At 39.0% G+C, this 25,792-nt stretch overlaps 1 protein-coding gene across 1 annotated transcript; it reads right to left on the bottom strand.

The window, feature by feature from the left end:
* On the bottom strand, positions 1–25,690 carry LOC139984053 (MFS-type transporter SLC18B1-like). Its single transcript, XM_071997716.1, has 14 exons — positions 25,561–25,690; positions 24,181–24,347; positions 19,412–19,507; positions 18,509–18,582; positions 15,348–15,495; positions 14,865–14,933; positions 13,981–14,068; positions 9,440–9,576; positions 8,247–8,345; positions 7,885–7,976; positions 6,838–6,933; positions 6,149–6,223; positions 5,130–5,273; positions 1–1,286 (listed from the first exon to the last, which is right to left on the bottom strand). The coding sequence occupies exons 2-14, from the start codon at positions 24,328–24,330 to the stop codon at positions 1,172–1,174; spliced, it is 1,383 nt and encodes a 460-aa protein (XP_071853817.1). The 5' UTR covers positions 24,331–24,347; positions 25,561–25,690; the 3' UTR covers positions 1–1,171.
* Between the last annotated feature and the right edge of the window lie 102 nt (positions 25,691–25,792).

The raw sequence follows: 25,792 nt of genomic DNA, 5'->3' as shown, positions 1-25,792 counted from the left end.
TTTTGATTTTAAGTTATGTAGTTTGTCCTCGTTTCTAGTACGTGGTTTCAAGAACTAGAGCGTAATGGCACACACATTGTAGTTCTTCTAGTCACGAGTTGAAGGGCTAGTGGTATTGTGAACATTGCGAGTCATTACTGTATATTTGTACCCAGCGAGAAGTGTGAGGTTAAGTTTCTATCACTTTCATTTTGTTTGTGTTCAGAGCTGGCACAAGCACTGTATTGTTTAGTTAGTTATTGCAGTTTCTGTCATGTATTTCAGATATTCAAGTGACTAAGAGGAAAACCGGAGTTAACGGGAGTGTACAAGATATAAGATTTATAATTTGAAGTACATGCAGGGTTCTAATCACTACATAACATATGGTTAAATGTCAATTTATTGAATGACTCACAAAATTGTGCCAGATTGAACTGTGAGATGGTATTGATTACTGGTTGAGTCTGTATCTCATATATATTCGTTAACTTGAAGTAATAGTTCTGTCAATCTGTATTGATTGCTGGTTGATTGATTGCTGGTTGTACACGTTGACAGTACAAACCCCAATTAGGTAAATATATTTACCTAATTGGGGTTTGTACTGTCAACGTGCTAGTACCATAGAGGGAACGCTTAAGCGAGTCATGGGTGAAGTTGGTCTAAGGTTTGGGTTTGTAAATGTACCATCCTTAACCAACAAGGAACAGCTGCATTCAAGACTATAACTTACTTTGAATATTTTTATGTATTCCTGTATTATCCTTCAATTGATAAGATGTGATTGATCAGTCTATTTAGCTGAATTTACAAAATGTTTTCATTGTATTAACTTATGATTAACTGTAATATTTTCTGTATTGGCTGAGAGAATTGCCCTTTGTGTGTAAAGAAGCTCTGAATTTGTTTTGTCAAAGATGTTATCTGTTTGCCATAGAAACAATTGTATATCACTATTCCATTTGTAATTTTAGTTTCATTTTGATCATTACAAGATTTTGATTATTTTGTTTAGTCTGTTTTCTCCGGAACAGCTGTCGTTGTCTCCCCGCACGAAATGCTCCTGCAGCCCTCGTTGACACTTACGAGATTGAGGGCGAAGATCCTTAAGTTTGATAATATCCCTCTAATCTGCAGGGTGTCTCTTCAATAGTTGACTTAAACTTCAGAGAATCCAAGGAGATTTCTTCTATGCATTTACTAGTTTCTCTTGTATAGCTGGAGTGGTCACACCATTTCCAAGCAAAGGATCGTTTTCTTCTTCCCTCGGTGAATCACCTAGCCAGATCCATGGAGGTCTTCGTCTGAAAAGTATTCCAAAAATTCAATTCAAAGATGTGAACGTGATACATCAAATTGAAGTGAGTCAGGTACAATAAAGATGAATTTATGTAACTTTTAGATTTATGCACTCATTAGGCTCTATCCCACATATCCTACCATCCTCATACATGCAACGTCTCCACCAAAATCAACTAGCCCTGTACCAATATCAGTGTAGGACTTTCACGGTCGTCCGTGACGACTAGAAATTACGTCGGACTACCAAATCTTTCAAAATGTTGTGTGCTTGGTAGTCCTTCGGACGACCAAAAAAATATGAAGGCTTTGAAGAATTATTGAGCCTAATTATATTTCATTAAAAACGAAAGTCAATTTAATTAAATACTTTCTGAATAACACCCAAACCAAACATGAATTATTTAAAAACATGCGCGAAATATTAACTTTACAACATCGTTAGAAAAAATTCTGTTCACTAATAAAGTCGCCTAACGTTAGTCTCTAATGATGTACCCAGAAAACAAATGAGACTTGTGGCTAAATGTCAGTGCAATGCATTTTGTACGGTGTTGTAAAAACATTCGATCAGACACTGACAGTCTATAGGCCGAGTGAAAATGCATTGCTGGACAATGGGGGAAATCTAGCCTACACTGCCGAATTTGTGACGCAGTTATAAGATATCCATGGAATACTTTAAGTATTGCTGTTATCTTCGACCACATGGTTGCCTAACAGCACACTAAGTCAATTGGGGAAATCTAGCCTATACCGCTGAATTTGTGACGCAGTTGTAAGGTATCCATGGAATACAGTAATGTTATTAGCGAAAAAAATACTGACAACTTTTTAATTTAAATTGTCACGAAACGGAAACTGATGAAATTTTTAAAATGACAAGTTAGAGCAGCTATATTACGTGATAAAATGAAAAGAGATTAAATCTGTTTTACAATCTTTAAAAAGCTACAACAAAACTGTCGATATTATGAAACAAACTACGTTCGGCAAAGCCCAGTTTCTAGACTGCCTTACAATGAACAACGTGCACCATACGTACATCAGTTTACAACTGCAGTGTTTACCCCTAACATTTTTGGCACGTTTCCAACAAAGTTTTCATGTAGTAAACTATTTTGGCTCCACTCTAGAATTAATAAGGTCAGTCAGTAAAGGATCGGTAAAGTTATGCGAAATATTATCTTAGACGTTCAAGAAAAGTAGGTAAATATCCCCGTAACATAAAGGTAGGTAAAACACACCTCAAGCCAACCGACTCCTCCGCATGAACAAAACAATCTATTCCCCATGATACACGAGGCACAGTCTATAACATACAGACATAGCACGATATCAAGGCCCAATGGCTAAAGTATGGCCATCTTTATGGAAGTAAACCTTTTAATCCCATGTTTTAGGCCACTTGGCATGATTAACTAAATGCTAAATATTGTTCCCATGTCCTTGTGGAAAACGTCAACTTCGCAAAATACAATTAGTTGTATTTTTGTTGTTACGTGAGATCCGTAACCGACGAAGTGGTTAGGCTATATACTATACATTTAACTATGGTAGGATATTAATTTTTCCTTTTTTTGTGGAAATTCTAGAAAATACTTTCTTTTCCCCCCGCTTCACACCAGATGTGGACTTATGTTTATTCATAAATGGGTGAACTAGAGCCTTGTTTACATGGCATTAGTTGCATTTAGCACGATATGCCAGTTTCGCGTGAATTTTTCGAAAGTATTTTGCTCGATCTTTCGTAAAGTTTGAAAGGTGTACCAACTTACTGTTCGTACACAATTGGTAATTTCTCTACTGATTTTCAGAGTTTTTTTCTCTATACAGTCAATGTTGTAAAGGACGGGTTTTTTCGAAGTTCAAAAGTCAGTAAATGAAGTTGAAATCGTCATTTGTTCAATCCTCAAAAAATATCGTTTTGAAAAAAAAAAATATCGCGATAATAATAATTTTCGATATATCGCCCAACCCTACGTGATAGTCTCAGATACAATTCAAATGCATCTTCGTACCACCAGTGATTGTTGTCAAAATGTATGTAACAAATATAAGACAAGCCCTAACGGTATGATATTTGAGTGCAGACATATGATAGTCTTTACCACAAGCTTCGTTATCTCTACACAGGGAAAAGTAAACGTTGCAAGTAATTGTTGTTAAACAAGTTACTTCGTGTTCATTGCGCACTAAAAATGCAAGAATGTTTGCACACAATCGGTAGGGACTATTAGCCAATCAAATCACGGGAATCTTGGTAAAGCATCATTGTCTAATTTTAGCATGAAAATCTCTGTAATGAAGTTTTGGTAGCCCTGTACCTTGCGGTTGATTGTTATGATATATTTATTTTCAAACAAATTCAATGATCTGTAGGAGTAGGAGAACTTTTGATTCTTGTCAGAAGAAGAAATAATGAAGATGTTCATTCAAAAATATGTTTTGTTTTGTTTCCGTTGACCTAGTTGTGAGTGTGTACTTGGAGATTGCAAGCAATTTGAAGATTTTGCGTCCCTGGCCAAAACATTGCGTCCCGTACCCAGAATCCTGTGTTCGTAACAATGCTGGAATACTTTCGTTATTGCTGTTATCTTAGACCACATGGTAGCATAACTCAATGGGAATATCTTGCCTAACCATAGGTTTGCCAAAAAAAAAATCACAGTGTATTAATTGGGTAATAAATAAGGAACCGGGTAGTATCGCGTCTGGCGGGTATCCGGCTACCCGAATACCACGTGCAAACACTTTTTGAAAACAGTACACAATAACATGGTTATATGCTAAACTAATAAAGCTTTGGTTGACACAATCATGAGATTGAGCACCAAAATGTTTTGTTTTGTATTATTTGTGTTCATTTTCAATTTTGGTAGAAAATTTGGAAGGACTACCAAGTTTTTTGCAGGACTACCAAATATTTGAAAATCCTTGAAACTGGTAGTCCTTCGGACAACCTTCTCAAATTCCTGAAAATCCAACACTGAATATTATACATCTCTAATCCATCACCACCTTTTATATTCCCTAAATCAACCCCTCCCCCCATATACCAACCCATGCCATCCATGTCAAAGTACTCACATGACAAGTGCTCGCCTTGCAGTACTCACATGACGAGTGCTCGTCATGCAGTACTCACAGGACAAGTGCACGCTATGCAGTACTCACATGAAAAGTGCTCACCATGCAGTACTCACATGAAAAGTGCTCACCATGCAGTACTCACATGAAAAGTGCTCGCCATGCAGTACTCACATGACAAGTGCTCACCATGCAGTACTCACATGATGAGTGCTCGCCATGCAGTACTGACATGACGAGTGCTTGCCATGTAGTACTCACATGATGATTGCTCCCATTGCAGTACTCACATGAAAAGTGCTCGCCATGCAGTACTCACATGAAAAGTGCTCGCCATGCAGTACTCACATGACAAGTGCTCACCATGCAGTACTCACATGACGAGTGCTCACCATGCAGTACTCACATGACAAGTGCTCACGATGCAGTACTCACATGACGAGTGCTCACCATGCAGTACTCACATGACAAGTGCTTGCCATGCAATACTCACTTGACAAGTGCTCACCAGGCAGTACTCACATGACAAGTTCTCGCCATGCAGTACTCACATGACAAGTGCTCGCCATGCATTACTCACATGACAAGTGCTCACCATGCAGTCTCTGTCCTACAAATCCCCTCTCCTGCCAAATACTAAACCTATACCACTTTAATATATTGGTGTACTACCTCCCTCCCTCCCTCCCTCCCACCTCCCCCTCTCCTTTGCAATTCCCTATTCTAATAGGTTATTGACATACCAAGATGATTCTTACCCTTTGCCACACCTGAATTCCCAGAGACCAAACACACACAGAAGTAACATCACACTCAGGTTTGCGAAAGCAAATATTGTTGATGTCCACTGAAAATTATACTGATCGACCAAGTATCCTCCCAGTAATGGTCCTATGAAACCTCTGTAAAAAGGAACAATATGTTGGCTACCAATTAACACAGGCCTTTCAAGTTGTAGGTACTTATAAACAGTTTATAATCTATGAATAGCTTTTTACTTATAATTCCTCACTTGCATTTGCAAAATTCTATGAATTATAAAATACATCAAATATCTAATATATCAAACTATCAAGGATAGAGTTACCGAGAAATTATTATAACAAAATAACATTTAAGCCAGCAAATATGCCAGGTATGGAGCAAGACAGCAATAAGCTTAACTCATCATTAGATAGCAATTAATGTATTTGAAAATAATGTCAAACTAAAAGCAGTTTGTGCATAATAGAACCAGAGAGCAATCAAGGTATCAAACCGCCAGAGAGTTTTTCCTCAGGTAAAGTGCTTAAAAGCAGCGGGAGAACATCTTTGTCATATGTTATGAAAACAAAATCTGTCTTTTGTGGCTTGAATATCAGGGTACACAAATGGACGTAGATGTAGTGCAAACATTTGGTCAGTTGAGGTTATTTTAGATCACTTTAGGCTTCCCAGGAGCAGCGTATGAAAATTGCTTACTACTGAGTAAAGAGTTTTTTTTACAAGCGACTGAAACTTTAGGCTCTCGTAAAGAAACATCTTCATGGTCATGATACAGAAAATTGATGGTGCCATGTAAGGCTAACTTGTCAGGCATCAAACGATGGGTAGGGTGCGGAGAACTTCTACAAAGACTTAGAGACCACATTATATTAATGATGGAGTGTATAAGTCAGTGGGGCTATTAATAAAGTTAAATAGCAATTGGTACGTTCAGAAACTTAATGAGCAATAAGCACTGCTGGCAGAGAGAGAGAGCTATGAATAAATACTAGATCATTGACTGCTGACAAACCCGAGAGAAAAACAACTGTTGAAGAGACCAGAAACGACACCTTGAGTAGCCAGATCGTCTGGATAGCCATACCATCTGAATAAAGTAAAAAGAGACAAACTGATGAAAAATTGTGGAGTGTTAGCTCAGTGGTTAATGCCGGTGCCTTTCAATCATAAGGTCCCCGGTTCGGGTTTCTCCAAGATTAATGTATGTCGTCCAGTTACAGAGTTGTTGACAATTGACAATCATGGACGTTAAATATGAATGTAAGAGACTGACTTCGGTCAGCTTGCGGCTTTGATAAGCCAATGAGGCTTCTTAGCGAGTTCCTGCTTGCAGGAGGATCAAAATACATACATACATACATATACACATACACACATACAAGAGGCAGATGGTTTTATTTACTGTTATACAACTGCTTGTTAGCCTAAACATTACCAACTAACCACACTGCAGTACTGAAAAGTCAAAGATTTATTAGAATCAATTACATGTCCTATAATATATACAAAAATGATGAAACAATAGAACACTGTAGCCTATCCTCAGTAACAGCTCTCTCCAGTGAAATTCATAATCAATATCAACTGTAAATGAGTGTAATTTAAACACCTTGCCACACATACTATACAAAACAACGGAGATTTAATTATAAGGAATGACGCTAGGTTGTTAGAGAAACTTTGCAAAGAAACTTTACATACCGAGCAGATATGAATAGATCTAAGAACGCTGGCATCAGTGCACAACCGAGACAGAAACCAGTCATCCCTATGCCAACTATTACAATCCACAGCTCACTGCAAAAACAAATACAGTTTAAAAGTACAAAAATAGGAAAAAAAGAAAATTAGCTGAGACATTTGTATATTAACCAGTAGTAGTTGATAACAGTGAAACAATCACTAGGAACAATCCAGAATCCTAGTTATGAGGGAAAGTGTATTGTAAACAATCATGGCTTAGCAGGGAAGTCATATCACAAACTACACACACAGAAAGATATTCTGCCAACCACTGACATGGTTAGTTAAATGTGCAATAGATAATCTCACAAATGGATTAAAGGAAAAATGATTCCAGGGGCATATCCAGGGGGGAGCGATGGGGGCGCGTGCCCCCGGGATAGAAAATCTCCTTATCTCTCTACTCTCTCTGTACTTATGTGATTTTTGAAATTCTCTTTTGTTTGTTAAGGGTCCAGACTCGAAAAGTCTCTACTTACTTCTGGTTCCCCCACTTCCATTATAACATATTTTGAACTTTGTTTATTGTTATTTTATCATATTGTGAGTAAATCACTCATTGACTCTGTAACTGTTTATACATATGGAAAGTGGAAAATAAACTTGAAACTTGAAAAAGAGGAGAGAAAAAAGAGAGAAGAAGAAAGGGAAACCAGAGGGGGAAAAAGAGGAGGAAGGAAAGGAAGGAAGGGAAAAGAAGAGAAAGGAGAATAGGAGGGAGTAGAAGAAAAACCCAAGACACCGGGGAGAGAAAGAGGAACAGTGACATCATTACAGCGCTGATCCCTATTTTATACACAGGGGTGCCAGAGACAAAGTGAGTCAAACTTTGACAATCCTGTTTACATTACAACCTTATATGTTGAATCCAGGCAGAGCTCTGGTTTTGACAAGATTTAGTGGCGAGATCTGTTAGTAATAAGATCACAAATACATCATGAAAGCTGACTATAGAGTTGATGTTAGTGATGGTTATTATGATTTGTGTGTTCTACTATGACTTACTTTGGTAACTTTAGCAATGGAGATGGTCCAAGCAGCAAGTAACACACTGTTGAGAACCACAGCCCAATTACCATCATGAACCTGGTGTTCCTCTGAAAGATGCAGTGTTATAAATCAGTTAGCTCACTAGACTCACCAGACTTCCAATTAATGTAAGTTCAGTGAAGTTATCCAACTGTACACAATTAAGCTATTGTTAGCCTAGCTACTCTCATATCATTTTCCTTTACCAGATTGAGTATACATGATATCACTCGAGCAATTTTCAGTGAAATGGACTAGAAATTGTGGTCCAACAGCACATATTATCACAGAATTAACTGAAATGTCTGATAAAAGAAATACTGGCAAATAGTACCTACCTTCTTATCTGCAAGATATCCCCACAATGGTTGAGTAAGAGCATAGAGACCTCCAATCAGTAAGAAAACCACACCAATCAAAGATGGGCTTAATGAGAACTGCAAGGAAAACAGTTTTAACAAACAAAATAACCTTCACATCATGAAGGAATGAAAACGTTCACCAAATCATCAATATTTTTTGTCCTTTGAGTAAATCATGAACAGAAACTGACAGGGAAATGATACATGACTTTTGAATTAGCAGAAAGATATAGGCTAGCACAGGATTCGAACCAGTGCTCTCAGGGTTACAAGTTCCTGTACCAACTGAGGTATCCAGTCCCCTAGTTGGTGGTAATCCCTGTATAACCATTTATTTGCTGGGGGGGTTGGGGGGGTACCAGACAGAAACCAAAAGTATATTTCACACCAAGTAACCAGGGTACACACCCAAGTTTTATTGGATGCAAACTGGAAAGTGGCATTGAAGGGTTTTCAAGAGCTATTCAGCAAATTGATGCATAATTTAACATAAACTCAGAAACAGAAAACCGACAGGATAAAATTATCAATGACTTGAACGAGCGAAGAATTTTTATTCACAAGCAATAACGCTTTTGCTGTTTCAAAAATAATGATGCTAATACAATATAACAGTGTGTCCAAATTGACAGAATTTGACTTAAGTTTATTTCTATTTATATTTTGGCCATCGACACTTTCTGAACATGAATGGTATTTCGATCGGACTCTTTCATCATTTGTGACAGAGTCTTCTTCTCATCTCTACATCGGTTGCAGAGGCGGAGCTAGGGGTATTGGTCAGGGGGGGCGAGAATGGTCTGTAGGGGCGCTTTCGACACTATCTAAGCGGAGCGCCACCACAGGTTGGCGCGGAGCATACAGAATTTTTTTGAGTAAAGATACTCCCTAGATTGCCAGAAATGACACTTTCCGGGCCTTGCTAATTTGCAGATAATGTGACAAATGTCAATAGGTAGATGAGAGCGCAATAAAAAAAGTCAATAATTGCAAATCAGTAAAAAGTGGTAAAATGCTGCAAAGGGAGCCAGCAGTCCATTTGAGTCCGTCAGGGGGGGGGTGCTCGGCCCCCCTGACTGTATGGACGCTCCGCCACTGGTCGGTACATAAAATGAAGAATATGACAGAACATGTAAAATGATGAACGGTAAATCAACACAAGGACTTACAGAAGTTAGATGAGGAGACAAAGTTGGATCCAGGAAACCAAGGCAACCGCTTCCTACGACGATTGTCAGGGCTGCTGGATAGAAACAGGGCATATACAACATGCCCTTGATGGACCCACTCTGTGTCATATTAGCACCTAAAAGAACAAACGAATATTGGGTGGAAACATCAGACCCGTCAACTCTCCCAGTTTTTAACGGAATCTCCCGGTTTCATATTCTAATCTCCCGGTTTTTCACTGTTTCATCACTTGCGACATTTCTGAAAATAGCCAACAGTTAGTCCTATGCTTAGTAATTATTAGTCATTTCCCACAGTTACACTGAACAGGAACGGCTATTCAGTGTAGTTCGCAAGAACAAGACAGACAGTTGGTCAAGTCTCAAGCTTGATGGGACTCTATCTAGCATACTAGCCATGAAGTCACAGTACCCAGAGTCCACTGTTCCCTGTTTCAAATGGAAGCGTACTAAAGAAACCCTGGAGAAAGTGAAGCGAGCTGCTGTAAACTACAACAAGAAACACTGATTGGATGATTCTCTCACTGTATTGCATAAGTAGACTAAACTTATTTAGGAGTATTTATATCATTTCAGTCGAAAATTGCTAACCTCCCTATTTTCCCCTTGTTCTCCCTATTTTTTGGCCCTGAAAAATGTTATTCTCCCTATTTTGGGGTCAAACAGGTTGACAGGTCTGTAACATGTCCGTCTTTACTAAGACTGTCATTACCGCTGACGATCTAATCAGCAAATATCCCTAATTTGTGTTTGTCTAAAATTCATCAGACTCTTTAAGACTGTATATATTGCCTAATGTCCTAGTCACAAACTGCTACAATTTTCATATTGTTTACAAGATCATGAACTCACTTCAATAATGATGAATGAGTCTCACATTGTTCATTAGATGCAAACTCTATTTACGTTAAATCCAATATACTCTGTCAGCACCAGTAAATCTAGTCATGTTCAGCAGTGGCGTAGCTACGGGGGGGCCAGGGGGGGCCGAGGCCCCCCCATGAAATCGGCTGGCCCCCCCACTGGCCCCCCCACTGGGAATGGGGTAAAAAAAAATGTTGTAAAAAAAAAAATAAGTGCGATTCACTAATATTTGTTGTTCAATAATTTGGGAAATAGAGTTACACAATTTTCTCGTCTGCATCTGGTAGAATAAGAATAATACAATATCTGTAGTAATCATGAGAATGGTCACACAGCATGGCATGGCAATGGTCGATGCGACGATTGCGACCATACACCACGAACCTTGTTGTGCTGCGCGATATCGATATCTGCTGAATATGTTCAGTGCTTCCACCTAGCGCAACAATCTATCAAAAGATTGGCACCGTTTGTACTGAGCCGAGGTATCAGGTATTCATATATTGCCTCGAGTCAAATAAATATATGCAGGTGCGGATCCAGGGGGTCCAGGGGGTCCGGACCCCCCCCCCTGCTCTTGGCCAAAAAAAAGAGAAAAAAAAGAGAGAGAAAAAAATAATTAAATTAAACGCCAATTTTAAACATGTAGGACGTCAGAAAAGCGGTTATCCTCACAAGTCAGCCAGGTGTGTCTTTTCCGTCAAATGAACTATAGTGTGCACGCGTGCTACACGTGCCAAAAATGTCTTACAATCTCAATTTTCAGACAGAAAAGTTTCAAAATTGATGTGGTGTTCAAATTTTTTTGGGCGGTGAGGTTACAGAGCGGTAGGCTGCTAGGATGCGCTAACGAATTTTTCATGAGCAAACCCCTCACCCTTCCAAAATCCTGGATCCGGCCCTGCATCAAACAGTGGTGACGGAACGGGAGGGGATTGGGGGCTAAAGGCATTATGATTTTTGTATCATCTCAACTCATCTGATATGTAATACCATATTTCATAGATTGTTTTTTTCTCATCAATTGAGAAATTGCAGACATGAGATCCATATTTTCAGGCTAGGTACATGCAGCTTAGAATACTCGGGAAGTGCCGTTTCCGGCCATCTGGGGGTTTGTAAAGCCAAAAAATTTCTTGTACGCTCCGCGCCAACCGATGATGGCGCTCCGCTTAGATAGTCTTACGTTCAGGCGCGGCTGGACCAGTCAGATCCCCCCTGTCACAAACCCTGCATCCGCCTCTGATATGTCATTGAATATTCCACAAAACTACTTACTTTATGCCCACGAAACTGTCGAAACATGTTTTTCCACTACTGGTAGAGATATAAAATATTGGTAATTCTGAAATTCCTGCAAACATGCGGCTATGCCTGTTCACTACTCACTACTGTATCGCCTTAAAAAATGATGAGTGGAAATTATTTCTCCAGGACCATATCGTATCGTGGGTATTGAGTGCGTCTGATATACGAACGTACGTAGTACGTCTATGATGATATGCACTGTACTGTACTGATAAAAACATAGGTGAATTTCACTCCATGGGAGTGATCACTGAGCACATTCCGGTATAAGAGTGAATTTCCACTCCATTGGAGTAAATCTTGACTCCTAATAGAGTTATATTCACTCATATTAGGAGTGAGGGATAACTCCAATAGAGTTAAATTTCACTCTTAATTTGAAGTGCGCCGAGTGATCACCCCAATGGAATGAAATCCACTCATTTGTTTTTAGAGTGTTGCTAGATATATGAAGAAGAAATTTACATACCAATACATGTTATCGGTCATCGATTGGCACAAAAACCCAGATTCTGATGACAGCTGCCTCAAAAAACCCAATAAATGGCCTAATTAGCACCGAGCCACCAATTTGGACCATTACCGAAACATCGATGCGTGTTAGTCTTCCATCCCCTTCCTCTAATGCTATTTAAGTCCACATGTGGGCATATCCTACAAACCTACCGGTAGCCCACAGGGGTTTGAGTTAGGAGAAAGGCCTTGACACCTTGAAACGACAAATGATGCCAATTTCCCTCAAGTTAAAAGTCTGGCTGAGTTGGCAAGGCCAGTCAGCATGAAAGAGAAATTTTTTTTTGGGCATTTCTGTCACCAAAGTTGCACATCTTTTTGGTTGCTATTTTGCCTCACAGGTGCCATCTCCTGCGATCTGGGGGGTGCTGAAATCTCAAATTTTCTCTGTACGCTCCGCGCCAACCAAGGTGGTGCTCCGCTTAGATAGTAACCTCCGGCCCCCCCACAAGAAAGAACAGCCCCCCCATGGCCCCCCCACTCAAAAAATCCTAGCTACGCCACTGATGTTCAGTGACTGCCAACTCAAACAGATTAGCAAACACTTCACTGCTGCATTCACTGCTAATAGTTGTTAGGGGAGGTGTAGGAAATGGTACTGGTAAAATTTTGCAGAACAGATGAAAGTTCTCTTCTAAAATTTATCTATAACACATGATAGTTGGCTCTCAAAGCTTCTCACAGGGGAGGGGACACCCCTCCCCTGGATTAATTGCCATCACCCCCCACCCCCTCCCCCCATTACCGAAAAAGGTGTTTGTGCCCCTGCTGCCCCTTGAAAGTCTGTGTTCTATTTATAACATGGCTGACTATAATCAAGCAACTGTATCACATAAAAATGGGAAGCAAATAATATGAAAGAAAGAACTTATCAAACAAATAAGTACCTTGGTGTTATCTCTTTGAAGAGTGCATCATAATTGGATATTTCTGCGACTATAGTTGATTGCTTGACCAACAGCAAGAACATTTTTTGGCATGTTCAGATCAAACCCACATCCTCATAGCATTTTGTAAGGGGAAGATATGAAGTTTCAATATTTGTGATATTTAGTTATTTATTTGGCAAAAGCAGAGTGAATAATGTTGTCACTGCATATTGACCTGAAAAATTGGTTTTATCTTTCTCTATAATTCTGAACTCTCTAATTTTCAGAAGAAAATATTATTTCTCCCAAAAAAGTTCTAGGCACAGAGATCACTGAAACAACAAGAAAAATTATAATAGGAACCTGGGTAAAACTTTGGAAGAACCTCTGCAGTTGTGATGATATCACAGACGGCCCACAATGATATTATCCCAAGAAGAATGGAGGGTTACATAATTCAGTCAACCATATCTCCTGTTAGGGACAAGATATTGGGATCAGGTTTTCATTAAAGGGTGTGAAGACTCGTGCACAAAGAAACGTCTCATGCCGGTAATTTGACCTAGTTTCGACTGAGGTGTAACAGAAGTGTTAGACACCACCATCGATCCCAGAAAATACACACACAGCTTGCTACCGTCGTTAATTAGACACTAGTGTACAGTCACTACATGCAGCTACTGTCAATACCCATAACATTTTGTACATAGCGGCGATGGACATCTCAGCAGGGAGTTGTTATGGAACTCCCTGATCTCAGGTCCAGATAAAAGGTATTAACAAGGTATCACGTTTCATTACTGTCTGCATTTTGTAGCGACAAAAAGAAAACTTTTGCAAGCAACGGAAAGTTAACTTTTTCACAGGGCAGCATGCGATTTGGGGCGAGTCTTCAATGCCTTTAAACACCAGCTCAGAATATAAGTATTAGATTGTCTGCCACAAGAATATCTGTCAAATTCTTACCGACTGAAGGCAACAAGAAGATATTGATAACAATGGTTGCTGCGGACATTCCTCCAAGGACATAGAATGGCAAAGAGTAACCTCCGATCTGAAAGAGGAGGATGGTAATCAATTCAAGCACATGTATATTACACACTCTCATACATTGAATGACATCAACAAATATGTGGAACCACTAACAGCTTTACAATCTAAACACCATGCAAGGACTGAAATTTTGGTTTTCAGAAGTGTTTTTGCAACCTCCTAATACACAATTCGTTGGCATATGATATTAACAGTATGACAGAGTGTTGTATGATCATCGTAGTGTTAGTGCTGAAGTGAACAGCTTGATCGAAAGTTTTCCTCAACCGAATCCACACAATGACGTCACAGGGTGACCTGCAGTCACATGAGCGCTTAGGAATTTTGCAAAAAAAGCAAATTCCTTGTCCAAAAGTACTAGGTTTGATCAAGTTTTCCCAAATTCCATAAGAAAATAATACAATGTTCCAAACATCAATGGTACGATACAAGTATAAAGATTCAATGTAACATAAATTTGAACTGATTAGAAGATGTCGAAAAACCATTACTGTAGCTATCCACCAAACCATATATTTCAAAGACTATATTTTAGAGCACAATTGCATTATAATGTTGATCTTTGCTCCATTCAATTCCAAATAACTAAAATATATGTTTGCCAAAATGTACATTTTATTCATCTCCATTAACCTCAGGATGTCACCTATTGGTGATAGAAATATCTTCAAGGACACCACTTGCGTATACCTGCTGTAACAGGTACATATATTAGGATGAGTAGGTCAAACTGAATGAGAGACAGAAGCAATACAGACCCAATGTTAGAAGAGAACTAAATACTTCAGTCTACTCACACTGTAAAATAAACTACCAATTGGCGGTCCAATCATCAGGCCAAGTCCACTAAAAGACTCCAGAATACCCTGTGAATTGAAAGTAAAGTTTAAAGAATCATAGAAAGATGTGGAGACATGACTGACCCTACCCTTATATAATATATAGTATATATTAATATATAATAATATATAATATTTAAATAAAATATAATAATATATAAATAATATATATAATCATATATAATAATAATATATATAATGTATAAATAATATATAATATATAAATAATATAAATAATAAATATAAATAAAAATAAAAATAATAAATATAAAATATAAATAATAATATATAATAATAAAAGTATAGAAACCATGAACAACTAGTAACACATTACAGATCTGAAGGGCCAGTCTACTACTGCAGCCATAAATTCAAATTGTCATGATTAAATGTTCATTAGGTTTCAATGATATCAATGTAAAGGCAAAACAAAATACTTACCATCATCTGAGCTACATTGTTGGGAAATGTATTTGCAGTAATAGTCATGCTTGCAGTCATACTAGCTGCCGAACCACAGGCTTCCACAGAACGGATCACCAAACAGTAAATCAGGAATGTCTGTCTGTCTTCAATTTTATCCAGAACACTTCAAAATAAAAAACAAGTACATGATTGTTTTAAAACCTACATAACATGACATTGGAGTAGTATTCATTGAAGCCGAAACTCCAGTCCCCCGACATGGACCAGGTCTCCTCAGCTCTGAGGTGCAAAACATATGTGTCTGAACCCTCTATAACCGGTATCTATGGACCAGAGATTTCGGCACTCTCCTCAGCAGAGGGTCTATGGATGATGTTGGAACAACATTGCTAGTCAATAGCTGTTGGACCAATGGCTGGAACATCGCCTTAGAACAGAGTAGCCACTCACAGTCCGCTGGGGCCTGTTGAGGACGTCGTTCCTGAGGAGTTCCCTCAGTTTACATTTCACCGTAGTTACTGTGCCGTTTACATCAGTTGTCCGAGAGGAGTCGTCCTAGATTGGCGACAGGTCTCTCCCTCTCGGCGATCTATTCCTCACCCACAGTCTAGATGGGGTCCCACTGGTCATACTTCCTAATCTCTAACGAGCTCCTTGCCTGGTGAAACAGTTAGTGGAGCCGTGAGCAAACTGAGTTCAGTGGCTCTGTGGTCAGAGGACAGCTTCAGGAGGAGCCTTCAGTAGGACCCCTTTTCCTTTCCCAGGACCGCTTTTCCATTCCCCTTTACTTACGTTCCTACTCTTAGCTTTACGATTGGCTACCGTACTATTCCCAATGTCCACCGGTACTGATGGAAGAGCACTCCCAGAGCCTTGCACTACTGGGTCAAGGTCAGTTGCCTTAAATGCATACGGCACAAGAACTAGAGCAGGGACTGGTGACAACTGGGTTGGTTGTTTCTGGAGTTTCTCACAACGAGTGGAAAGCCATGACTTCATCTCTTGCCACTTCTCTGGCCGAAGTAACAAGAGTGACCAAAATACATGTGTAAAGTCATGTGAAATGTAAAGGATTCTTACACAGTGCATCACAAACAGAGACAGAAATGGGTTGCACATGCAGGGAAATCCAAAAAATGATTACCAGAAGACAGATAGCAATAGATAAACCTTGGAAATAATCGGAATGGTAGATTTGAAAGGAAGAAGAAGGTGCCCGGAGAGGGAGGGCGTAGTACTAAAGGGGGAGACAGGTAATATGGGAGCAAATAAATCCAACATTACATGATGGAGAGTGTAGATATAGAACCTAACTTGATATAGACGGGTGCTGTGGCCGGCTGTGGCAATAGAAGCAATGAGGCTTAGCAATCAGGAAGTTCATGGAGTATGTAGATTTAGAAGCTACATCATGGAGTATGTAGATTTAGAGCCTACATTACATAATTGAGTATGCAGATTTAGAGCCTACATTACATGATGGGTCATGTAGATTTTGAGCCTACATTACATGATTGGTCATGTAGATTTAGAGCCTACATTACATGATGGGTCATGTAGACTTAGAGCCTACATTACATGATTGGTCATATAGATTTATAGCCTACATTACATGAAGGGATATGTAGATTTAGAGCCTACATTACATGATGGGTCATGTACAGTAGATTTAGGTCCTACATTACATGATGGGGCATGTAGATTTAGAGCCTACATTACATGATGGGTCATGTAGATTTAGAGCCTACATTACATGATGGGTCATGTAGACTTAGAGCCTACATTACATGATGGGTCATGTAGATTTACAGCCTACATTACATGATGTGGTATGTAGATTTAGACACTACATTACATGATGGGTCATGTAGACTTAGAGCCTACATTACATGATGGGTCATGTAGATTTAGAGCCTACATTACATGATGTGGTATGTAGATTTACAGCCTACATTACATGATGGGTCATGTAGACTTAGAGCCTACATTACATGATGGGTCATGTAGATTTAGAGCCTACATTACATGATGGGTCATGTTGATTAAGAAGCTACTGTACATTACATCATGGAGTATGTAGATTACGAAGCTACATTACATAATTGCGTATGTAGATAGAAGCTACATTACATGATAGGGCATGTAGATTTAGAGCCTTCATTACCTGATGGAGTGTATAGATTTAAAAAATACATTATGTTCACTTTAAAAATTGTAATGAACTCAAATGGTAAATGAATTAACTACAATTTGTTACATTTTACAATCGTATCTGTAATAATAATTTACATTGTGGGTACCTTGAAATTTACTGTAATTAAAAGATATTTTTAAAATATAATTTTAACCTATGTTGGCTGGCCAGTGCAATGTGGTGGGGGGCTGGGTGAGGACAAGAGGAAGGGAATGTTAAGGTAGGGGAAGGTTGAAACTGACCGTGCATTAAAACAAATCAATGTTACTTATGCATATCTTTCATGTAACATGCAGTAATGTTTAGAATATAACCACAATGCCATATTTGCACTGCATGTGTATCCTCATGCTTATCATGACTTATATCCAAACTTTCCTTTATTGATTCTGATAGTTTTCATCTAAGATCTTTGATCTCCACCAAAAGCATGTATTTTATATCACCAAATACAATGGGTTTCTTACTGTACGTGTTGCACGATCTATGTGGAAACCAAAACTGAAAACTGTTCACCATTAGGAATGGTGTACCACTCTCATTTGCATTCTCATTTTGCACGCTATTATCTTTTTTTATGGTTTATATGTATAATTGAAGCATTTTACTGAACATTCACTTTCTTTGCTAAGTTTAATAACCTCTTCAAGATTCTGAGTCATGCAAAAGATTGAGCAATACTTATATGTTTTTTCTCCTTAAAAGTGGATAAATTGCTTCATCATTCTTGATCATGTGTAATATTTACACACAAAAGTAAAATATTGAAAGATTTATTGACACTGTAAAGAGTGTAAAGTCTGCAACAGCAGGTAACAAAAGGGTAAAGTCTTTCCATCAGCAAACAGAGTCTGTCTAATGGCATCTCAACCAGTCCACACACATGCTGTGCTGTACGTTGCATTAAAATATTGCAGTTGTTGGTCATAAACTTAACGACCAATCAAAGGAAATTTTACATGATATCAAAGAAGGAACTCACCCAAACAGTATATTGGAACCAGCTGCTACCCAGCTGCCAGCTAAGAATAGATATTTAGCTCCCAGAACTGGTAACTGAAACAATCATAAATATACCAATCTTTGTCTTTCAGGATACAGCTGACCACTTACACTGCATTAATTATGTTGTTTGGAAACATTTATGAAATCTTAGTGCATTTCAAGTTAAAGGCAATTGAAGACTCGCCCCAAACCACGTGCCACGCTCTGAAAATGTTAACTTTCCCTTGCTTGCATGTGAAGTTTTCTGCTTGTCGCTACAAAATGCAGACAGTAATGAAACATGATACCTTGTTATCTTTAGCTGGACCCTGAGGTGTCCATCGCTGTATCGTTTGTACACTGTGCTGTGGGTATTGATCCCAGCTGTATGTACTGACTGTATACTAATTGTGTCTAATTACCGACGGTAGCAAGCTGTGTGTGTATTTTCTGGGATCGATGGTGGTGTCTAACACTTCTGTAACACCTCATTCGAAACTAGGTCAGATTACCGGCATGAGATGTTTCTTTGTGCGCGAGTCTTCACACCTTTTAAAGTGAATCCTTTTATTTGGAACATGCAGGCTTGAACAAGTAGTAACTGAACTTGACTGTCTAGTTCTGCATCATTGTTGTTAAAACAAATAGATATAACTGTTGATGTAAAATATATAGAAGTAAAATGACAGTTAAGAGCCTACAATCAAGCAGTACAGTACATTTCTTATTTGAATTTCAGAAAATATTACCCTTTTCTGATACAAAACTTATGAAACAATAACATGGGAAGGGAAAGTTGTTATAGCAACTTAAAGGCTATACTAATTATTGAACTGATACGAACAATAGACCTCAAGAGATGTGAAATCCTAACTCATTTCTGGAATTAATTTGTACTTACATATTTTCCAAACAATGGTGATGTAGCAAAATTGACTAAGTTGAATAGAGCAAAGATAAATCCAACCTGGGTTGCAGACACTCCTTTCTTCTCAGCCTAACAAGAACGAAAGATAGAAAAGTATTGTAAACAACTACTTACATAAAGCTACTTAAGTCAGCCTAAGTGTATGCTGATAGTTACAGAGCCTACATTAAGCTAAGTGTGTAAAAGTACTGTAGGTTGGCCTGACGTTTCGATCCTAGCAGGATCTTCTTCAAAGGCTAAATGACAAGTAACAGTAACAGAAGGGACAAAAACATGCACAGAATACAGACAGGTTAATGAGCATGGTGAACACAATTTAGCCTTTGAAGAAGATCCTGCTAGGATCAAAACGTCAGGCCAACCTACTTTTACACATTCTCCTACTGTACACAGGCTCTCTAGTGGATAAGCAGTTTGCTAACAGTTTTATTTTATTTTTATTTTGATATAAGCTAAGTGTATGCTGATGGTTTAACAGAGCTTACATTAGATGCTAGCAGAATGATAAAGATGTAAACAGATGACATTACAATGGTCATTATGGTTTGCATGACAGCAAGTTGGTGAAAGGAGTTAGTTGAATCAACATATAAACAAATAAAAAAATAAACTCAAACCAACAAGGTAAAGAGACAAATGTTAAATTAGTAAACTACAAAGTCATTCAAACACTGACTTGAGTTCTGTCACTTCAACTAAAGTGTGTGCAGGTGGTTTTTGAACAGAGTGTTGCTATAGTTACACAGAAGAAAGAATGACTTAAGTTCAGGCCATTGAACAATACAGGTATGTGTGTTGCTGACAGAAATCTTGTATTTTCTTCATACTTTCCAGTCTGTGTTCTGCAAGACGCATTAGAAATCAGCAGCAGGGGGTTCTAGCACAGTGGTTTTCAACCGTTCCGTTGCATTACCCCTCCCAGGAATATGGATTGGCTGAATTCCCCAAACTCAAACAATAATCAACAAACAACAACAATGGGCCATGTGAGACAAGTACTGCCCTATTCAACACATTTAATGTTACATGAATTCTATACCAAAATAGAATGATCTCACATTCAGTGGTACAGTTGATGTTGGATAGATGACACCATCTTGCTATATCGAGGTTCAGTGTCACAGAGTCAGGCGCATAGCCAGGAATTTGTCAAGGGAGGGGGGGCAAACCTGTTGGCAAACTATCAGAGCAGTATATATGACTAGCTGCAAACTATCTAAGCGTGGCGCCACCATGAGTTGGCGCGAGACGTACTAGAACATTTTGGCTGAAAATGCCTCCCAAATCGCTGGAAATGGCACTTCCCAGGCCTTTAAGTTCCATCGAAGCATTTTCTATTTTGAAGTTACTAGAGATATCATAAAAACATACAAAAAAAAATGCTCAAGGTGGGGGGGCGGTCGCCCCTTCGCGCCCCCTTGGCTACGCGCCTGCACTGACTGCGCAGCGGAGATCATACCGGGCATGGAGGTGGTTTTGTGATTTGCTCTTTACATCCAGAAAGGCAGAGAAAGCGCCTCACATTGATATGTGGAGCCAAAACACAGCAACATCTTCATACTGTAGCAACACTGTGGAGTTCTGAATATGATTCACTCATGAAGTTCAAGAATTGGGGCAGTGTTTGTGGTACAGTATGAAATTTGAGTCTTGCTGACGGGAGATACAGCTCCCTTTCAAATTTTTAATGATAGAAAGACAGCCTACAAGAGATTGTTGACATGATGCACAGGGAAATATTTAGACAAGTACAAGTCATCTGGTATAAATCACAACATAAATCACAAAACAAATTGCCAATTGGAGACCGATTGAGAGAACCTTTTCACTCCATGAGCCAATATTTCTACGATTTGAGATAACCTGCACATGTTGGCCCCAGGAAGCTCAGAGGGTAAAAGTGGGTAACAGCCACTTGAGTGTGCTTAAAGCAATACTTCATATCAACTCTCTTCGGTTAACGGTTAACGTATGTTCTGTTGAAGACTTATAGAGCCCCTTCACAAAACTTAACTGAACTTGACCAAACTATGTTCACCAAAGAAAATCATATCATTTGAAAATTGACAGATTTATTGTATTTTAATTTTGGAGTTATCACATGAAAAAGGTTTCAAACTTTGACACCTGTTGAACTCTACCATTTTCAATCATGGGGCATCTATCTACCAAGTATGACTGTGACTGATATCGTGTTAACAAACAGTTTTTGACTATTGCTTCAGGTGCAGGTGAACCGTGAAGGTGCGTGCGTCATGGAGGAGTCATTCTCTCTCTGAGGGGTGTGGGTTGTGGGAGGAATCTCATTGAGGGTGTGTGTTGTGGAGTCTTTCTTACTGAGGGTATGTGTGTGTGAAGTCTCTCTTACTGAGGCTGTGTGCGTCTAGAGTCTTTCTCTCTGAGGGTGCGTGTGTCATGGAGGAATCATTCTCTCTCTGAGGGGTGTGGGAGGAATCTCATTGAGGGTATGTGTGTGTGAAGTCTCTCTTACTGAGGGTATGTGTGTGTGAAGTCTCTCTTACTGAGGGTTTGTGCGTCTGGAGTCTTTCTCTCTGAGGGTGCGTGTGCCATGGAGGAATCATTCTCTCTCTGAGGGGTGTGGGTTGTGGGAGGAATCTAATTGAGGGTGTGTGTGTTGTGGAGTCTCTCTTACTGAGGCTATGCCTGTTTGGAGCCTTTCTATCTGAAGGTGTGTGTGTCTGAAGTCTTTCTATCTGAGGGTGTGTGCGTCTGGAGTCTTTCTCTCTGAGGGTGCGTGTGCCATGGAGGAATCATTCTCTCTCTGAGGGGTGTGGGTTGTGGGAGGAATCTAATTGAGGGTGTGTGTTGTGGAGTCTCTCTGGGTGAGGCTATGTGTGTTTGGAGCCTTTCTATCTGAAGGTGTGTGTGTCTGAAGTCTTTCTATCTGAGGGTGTGTGCGTCTGGAGTCTTTCTCTCTGAGGGTGCGTGTGCCATGGAGGAATCATTCTCTCTCTGAGGGGTGTGGGTTGTGGGAGGAATCTTATTGAGGGTGTGTGTTGTGGAGTCTCTCTGGGTGAGGCTATGCGTGTTTGGAGCCTTTCTATCTGAAGGTGTGTGCGTCTGAAGTCTTTCTATATGAGGGTTTGTGAGTCTGGAGTCTTACTCTCTGAGGGTGCGTGTGTTCCGAGACGCCGGAAAACACTGCGTGCGTGCTACAGTATGAGGCAGGCTTTATCATCACATACTGTACAGATTGTTTAGTTACTCAAGGAGTGTGTGCGTTCCTACACCGACACACACTTGTACCACAGTATTAAAGGGGTCGATTTGCATTAATTTTTCTGAATCTGTTATGTCACTTTTCTGATCTGTAAATATCTATAATATACTCTGTCACTTGTAAACGGCTAGTGTTTGGGTCCTTTGTCCTTCTTTCCTCGACACATCAGCCATTGCTTTATCGTATTAAGGGCTTGCATGAGATTGACGTGTTCCATAGTTTTAAATCTTTGCAAAACAAAGAATTTAAAATTAGGTCTAGACTGGGAAGATGAATACATTTATTTGGTTTCCACAGATACTAGTAGTTGAAAACCAGAATAGAAAAATTAACTGCAAGCAAATACTCTTGATTGTTCCATTATATGATAAACCAAACTGAATTTCTATTTTAAATTACTTTAAATGACAGTCCAAAGCATTCAGTAAAACCAAAGTTTCTTGAGACAAATGTTGTTCTGCATATCACTGATCCAATAACATCCTCCCCTTCTCCAAAACAAATATGCTGCTGGTTTCTATTTCTTCAAATACTGACCGTATGTTACTATTGCTGGTATTAGACCAGACACTGCCATGGCTATAACATTATCATTGTAAATTCCTAGTATATTTTTTAGCATTACAATAATGGCTAGAAAATCATACTGTATGCAAAAAATTATGGAAAAGACCAAGAACCTAGGTTCCAATTCCATACGAAAATCACTGTAGGAAATCCTGACAACAAAACGTACGATGTTGGCACTTTGGATGGTAGAATGAGAAGGGCATATACTGTATGACCGGAGGAGCAGGTCATAAAGGGCACACAGTATTGGAGGTTACCAGTTCATTTCATGCACAGTAGAACAAGGTGCTAAGGTTGTGGGGAGACAGGTAAGCGAGGAACGAAGTAAATGTAACAAAACCATGGGAAGCATATTTAAAGCCTGTTAAAACATTTAAAGTATGAAGGTAGAAACATCATAAATGTAAACACTTTCCCACCACTCAAAAGGCACCTCCTTCACATAAAACATGTACACCTTTTCAGTACCTTTCAGTTTACCTCCTACTGTATGTTATAATGCAGTGAGATACATGTAAATTGTACAAACTAATGTAAACAAGGCTAAGGAAAGTAAGGATGCACATAGACAACAAGCTACCTGAATGCAAAGCTCATATCCTCACTCTCATGGATGTTCATCACATTAGTAACAGATAGTTTAGACCAAGATAGAATTACAAGACAGAACTGTTTAGAATTACAATTTAAGCAGATTTCACTGACAGCTCTAGGTTAAGAATGAATGAATGAAAGACTGAACCTTATCCAACATCCCTGCTAATAGAGAAGTTACTTTATTAAGATATCAGCCACCCCCCCCCCACCTCTTCCAGTGGCACACTCAAAATGCCGGTTTGACGATTAAGGGAGAAGTCAAATATTTAAAAACAAGGGTGGTCTATGTAATTGGCTGGTTAATTCTATTTCTGAAAAGGGTTGAAATACAAACCTCCACAGGAAAAAATGGAGCCATAATTGAGAAAGACATCACATTAAAGACATAGGCAGCAGCAATCCCACAAAAGATTATCTTCTGTTTCTTGGTCAGCCGTTGAGATGTCTTGTCATCTTGACTGTCGCTCTGTTGATCATCTGCCATGGCTGGATTCAACTAATCTGTGAAAAGAAATAACCAGTCTGCTGAGTCAAATATAACTTCATACCAATTTGTAAATCGACAAACTCTGAACCAGGTTAATGGTCATCTAACTCATGTCTTACCCTACCCAGAATAGTAATTTAAAGGGTGTGAAGACTCGCGCAAAAAGAAACGTCTAATGCAGATAATCTGACCTAGTTTTGAATGAGGTGTAACAGAAGTGTTAGACACCACCATCGATCCCAGAAAATACACACACAGCTTGCTACCGTCAGTAACTAGACACTAGTGTACAGTCAGTACAGTACATACAGCTGCGGACAATACCCATAGCACAGTGTATAAAGGATACAGCGATGGACATCTCAGGTCCAGCTAAAGATAACATGGTATCACATTTCATTACTGTCTGCATTTTGTAGCGACACGAACAAAACGTTACTTGCAAGCAACAGAAAGTTAACTTTTTCAGATGGCCGCATGCAGTTGGGGGCGAGTCTTCAATGCCTTTAAATCAAAGTTCTATACTCCAAAAGTTCCTATGTTGTGTTAGCCCCAAGTTGTTCAAGGAAATAATTAACTTATATAGTAAACTCGGCTGGTTCAGCATATCCCAGTTAAAACTTCAGCCCAAAACCTAAATACTGTATGTATACAGACTAGGGCACTAGGCTAGGCTATATATCTCAGCTAATGTAAGTGGGGTATATCAATACAATACGTATGTTGATCTGTTGATTGGTAAAGCTACAGACACTCTCAAGATGTTATAATAAACCAATCAAGACAGACTAAGAATGATCAGCATGCAATTGAACTGCAGGTTTGGTTCTGATATCAGTTTCACAGAACTTGTATGCAACAGAACTTTTGGTTGAAGTTCACACAAAAGCAATGTTTAAAGCTTTAAGACCAGAAATTAGTTTGAGAACTGAGTCTGAAAATTATCAAATCTGCTAAAAGATGTATATATCACACACATTACCAGATTTTTTCAAAGAAAGCAACCTTTTACATGTTTACAGAGGTGGAACAGTTTAGTCATTGCAGATGTTGTTAAAATGTTAGATAGACAGGATTGACGTACATGAGAATTGTTCCTTCTCAGTAAAAGTAAAAAGCGGTGAACCAGAAAATTTCCCATTTTGGGATAGACTTGTAATATCATATATTGCTTCTCATCTTTGGTTATCTAATTTACTTAAGCAAAGTACTAACGTCAGCTCTCACCTGAAGTTACCGGCAAACACACATTTATAGATAGCACTTATACTAGTAATACTTCTTCCAGTTGTTGTCCCCACTTGATCGCTTGATTGTTTACAGATAAATGCTAGGTATATGGCACATGCACAGAGGCCTTGTGAACAGCTGATTGAAATATCTTATAGTTACGGTAGCTTTGAGGTGCTACATGATACAAGTTTAGTTTAGTTTAGTTTTAGTTTAGTAGAAAAAAAAA

Source organism: Apostichopus japonicus, chromosome 17, assembly GCF_037975245.1.
Source record: "Apostichopus japonicus isolate 1M-3 chromosome 17, ASM3797524v1, whole genome shotgun sequence".
NCBI lineage: Eukaryota > Metazoa > Echinodermata > Holothuroidea > Aspidochirotida > Stichopodidae > Apostichopus > Apostichopus japonicus.
The sequence above is the reverse complement of the archived record's forward strand: the minus strand, read 5'-3'. Positions and strand labels throughout refer to the sequence as shown.

Excerpts from the sequence above, each read along its gene's own strand:
- LOC139984053 (XM_071997716.1), bottom strand. The coding sequence starts at position 24,330 with ATGGCAGATGATCAACAGAGCGACAGTCAAGATGACAAGACATCTCAA. Across the intron at positions 14,934-15,347 it reads ACAATGTAGCTCAGATGATG|GGTATTCTGGAGTCTTTTAG; the intron begins GTAAGTATTTTG and ends TTCAATTCACAG. Across the intron at positions 9,577-13,980 it reads CTTCTTGTTGCCTTCAGTCG|GTGCTAATATGACACAGAGT; the intron begins GTAAGAATTTGA and ends TTGTTCTTTTAG.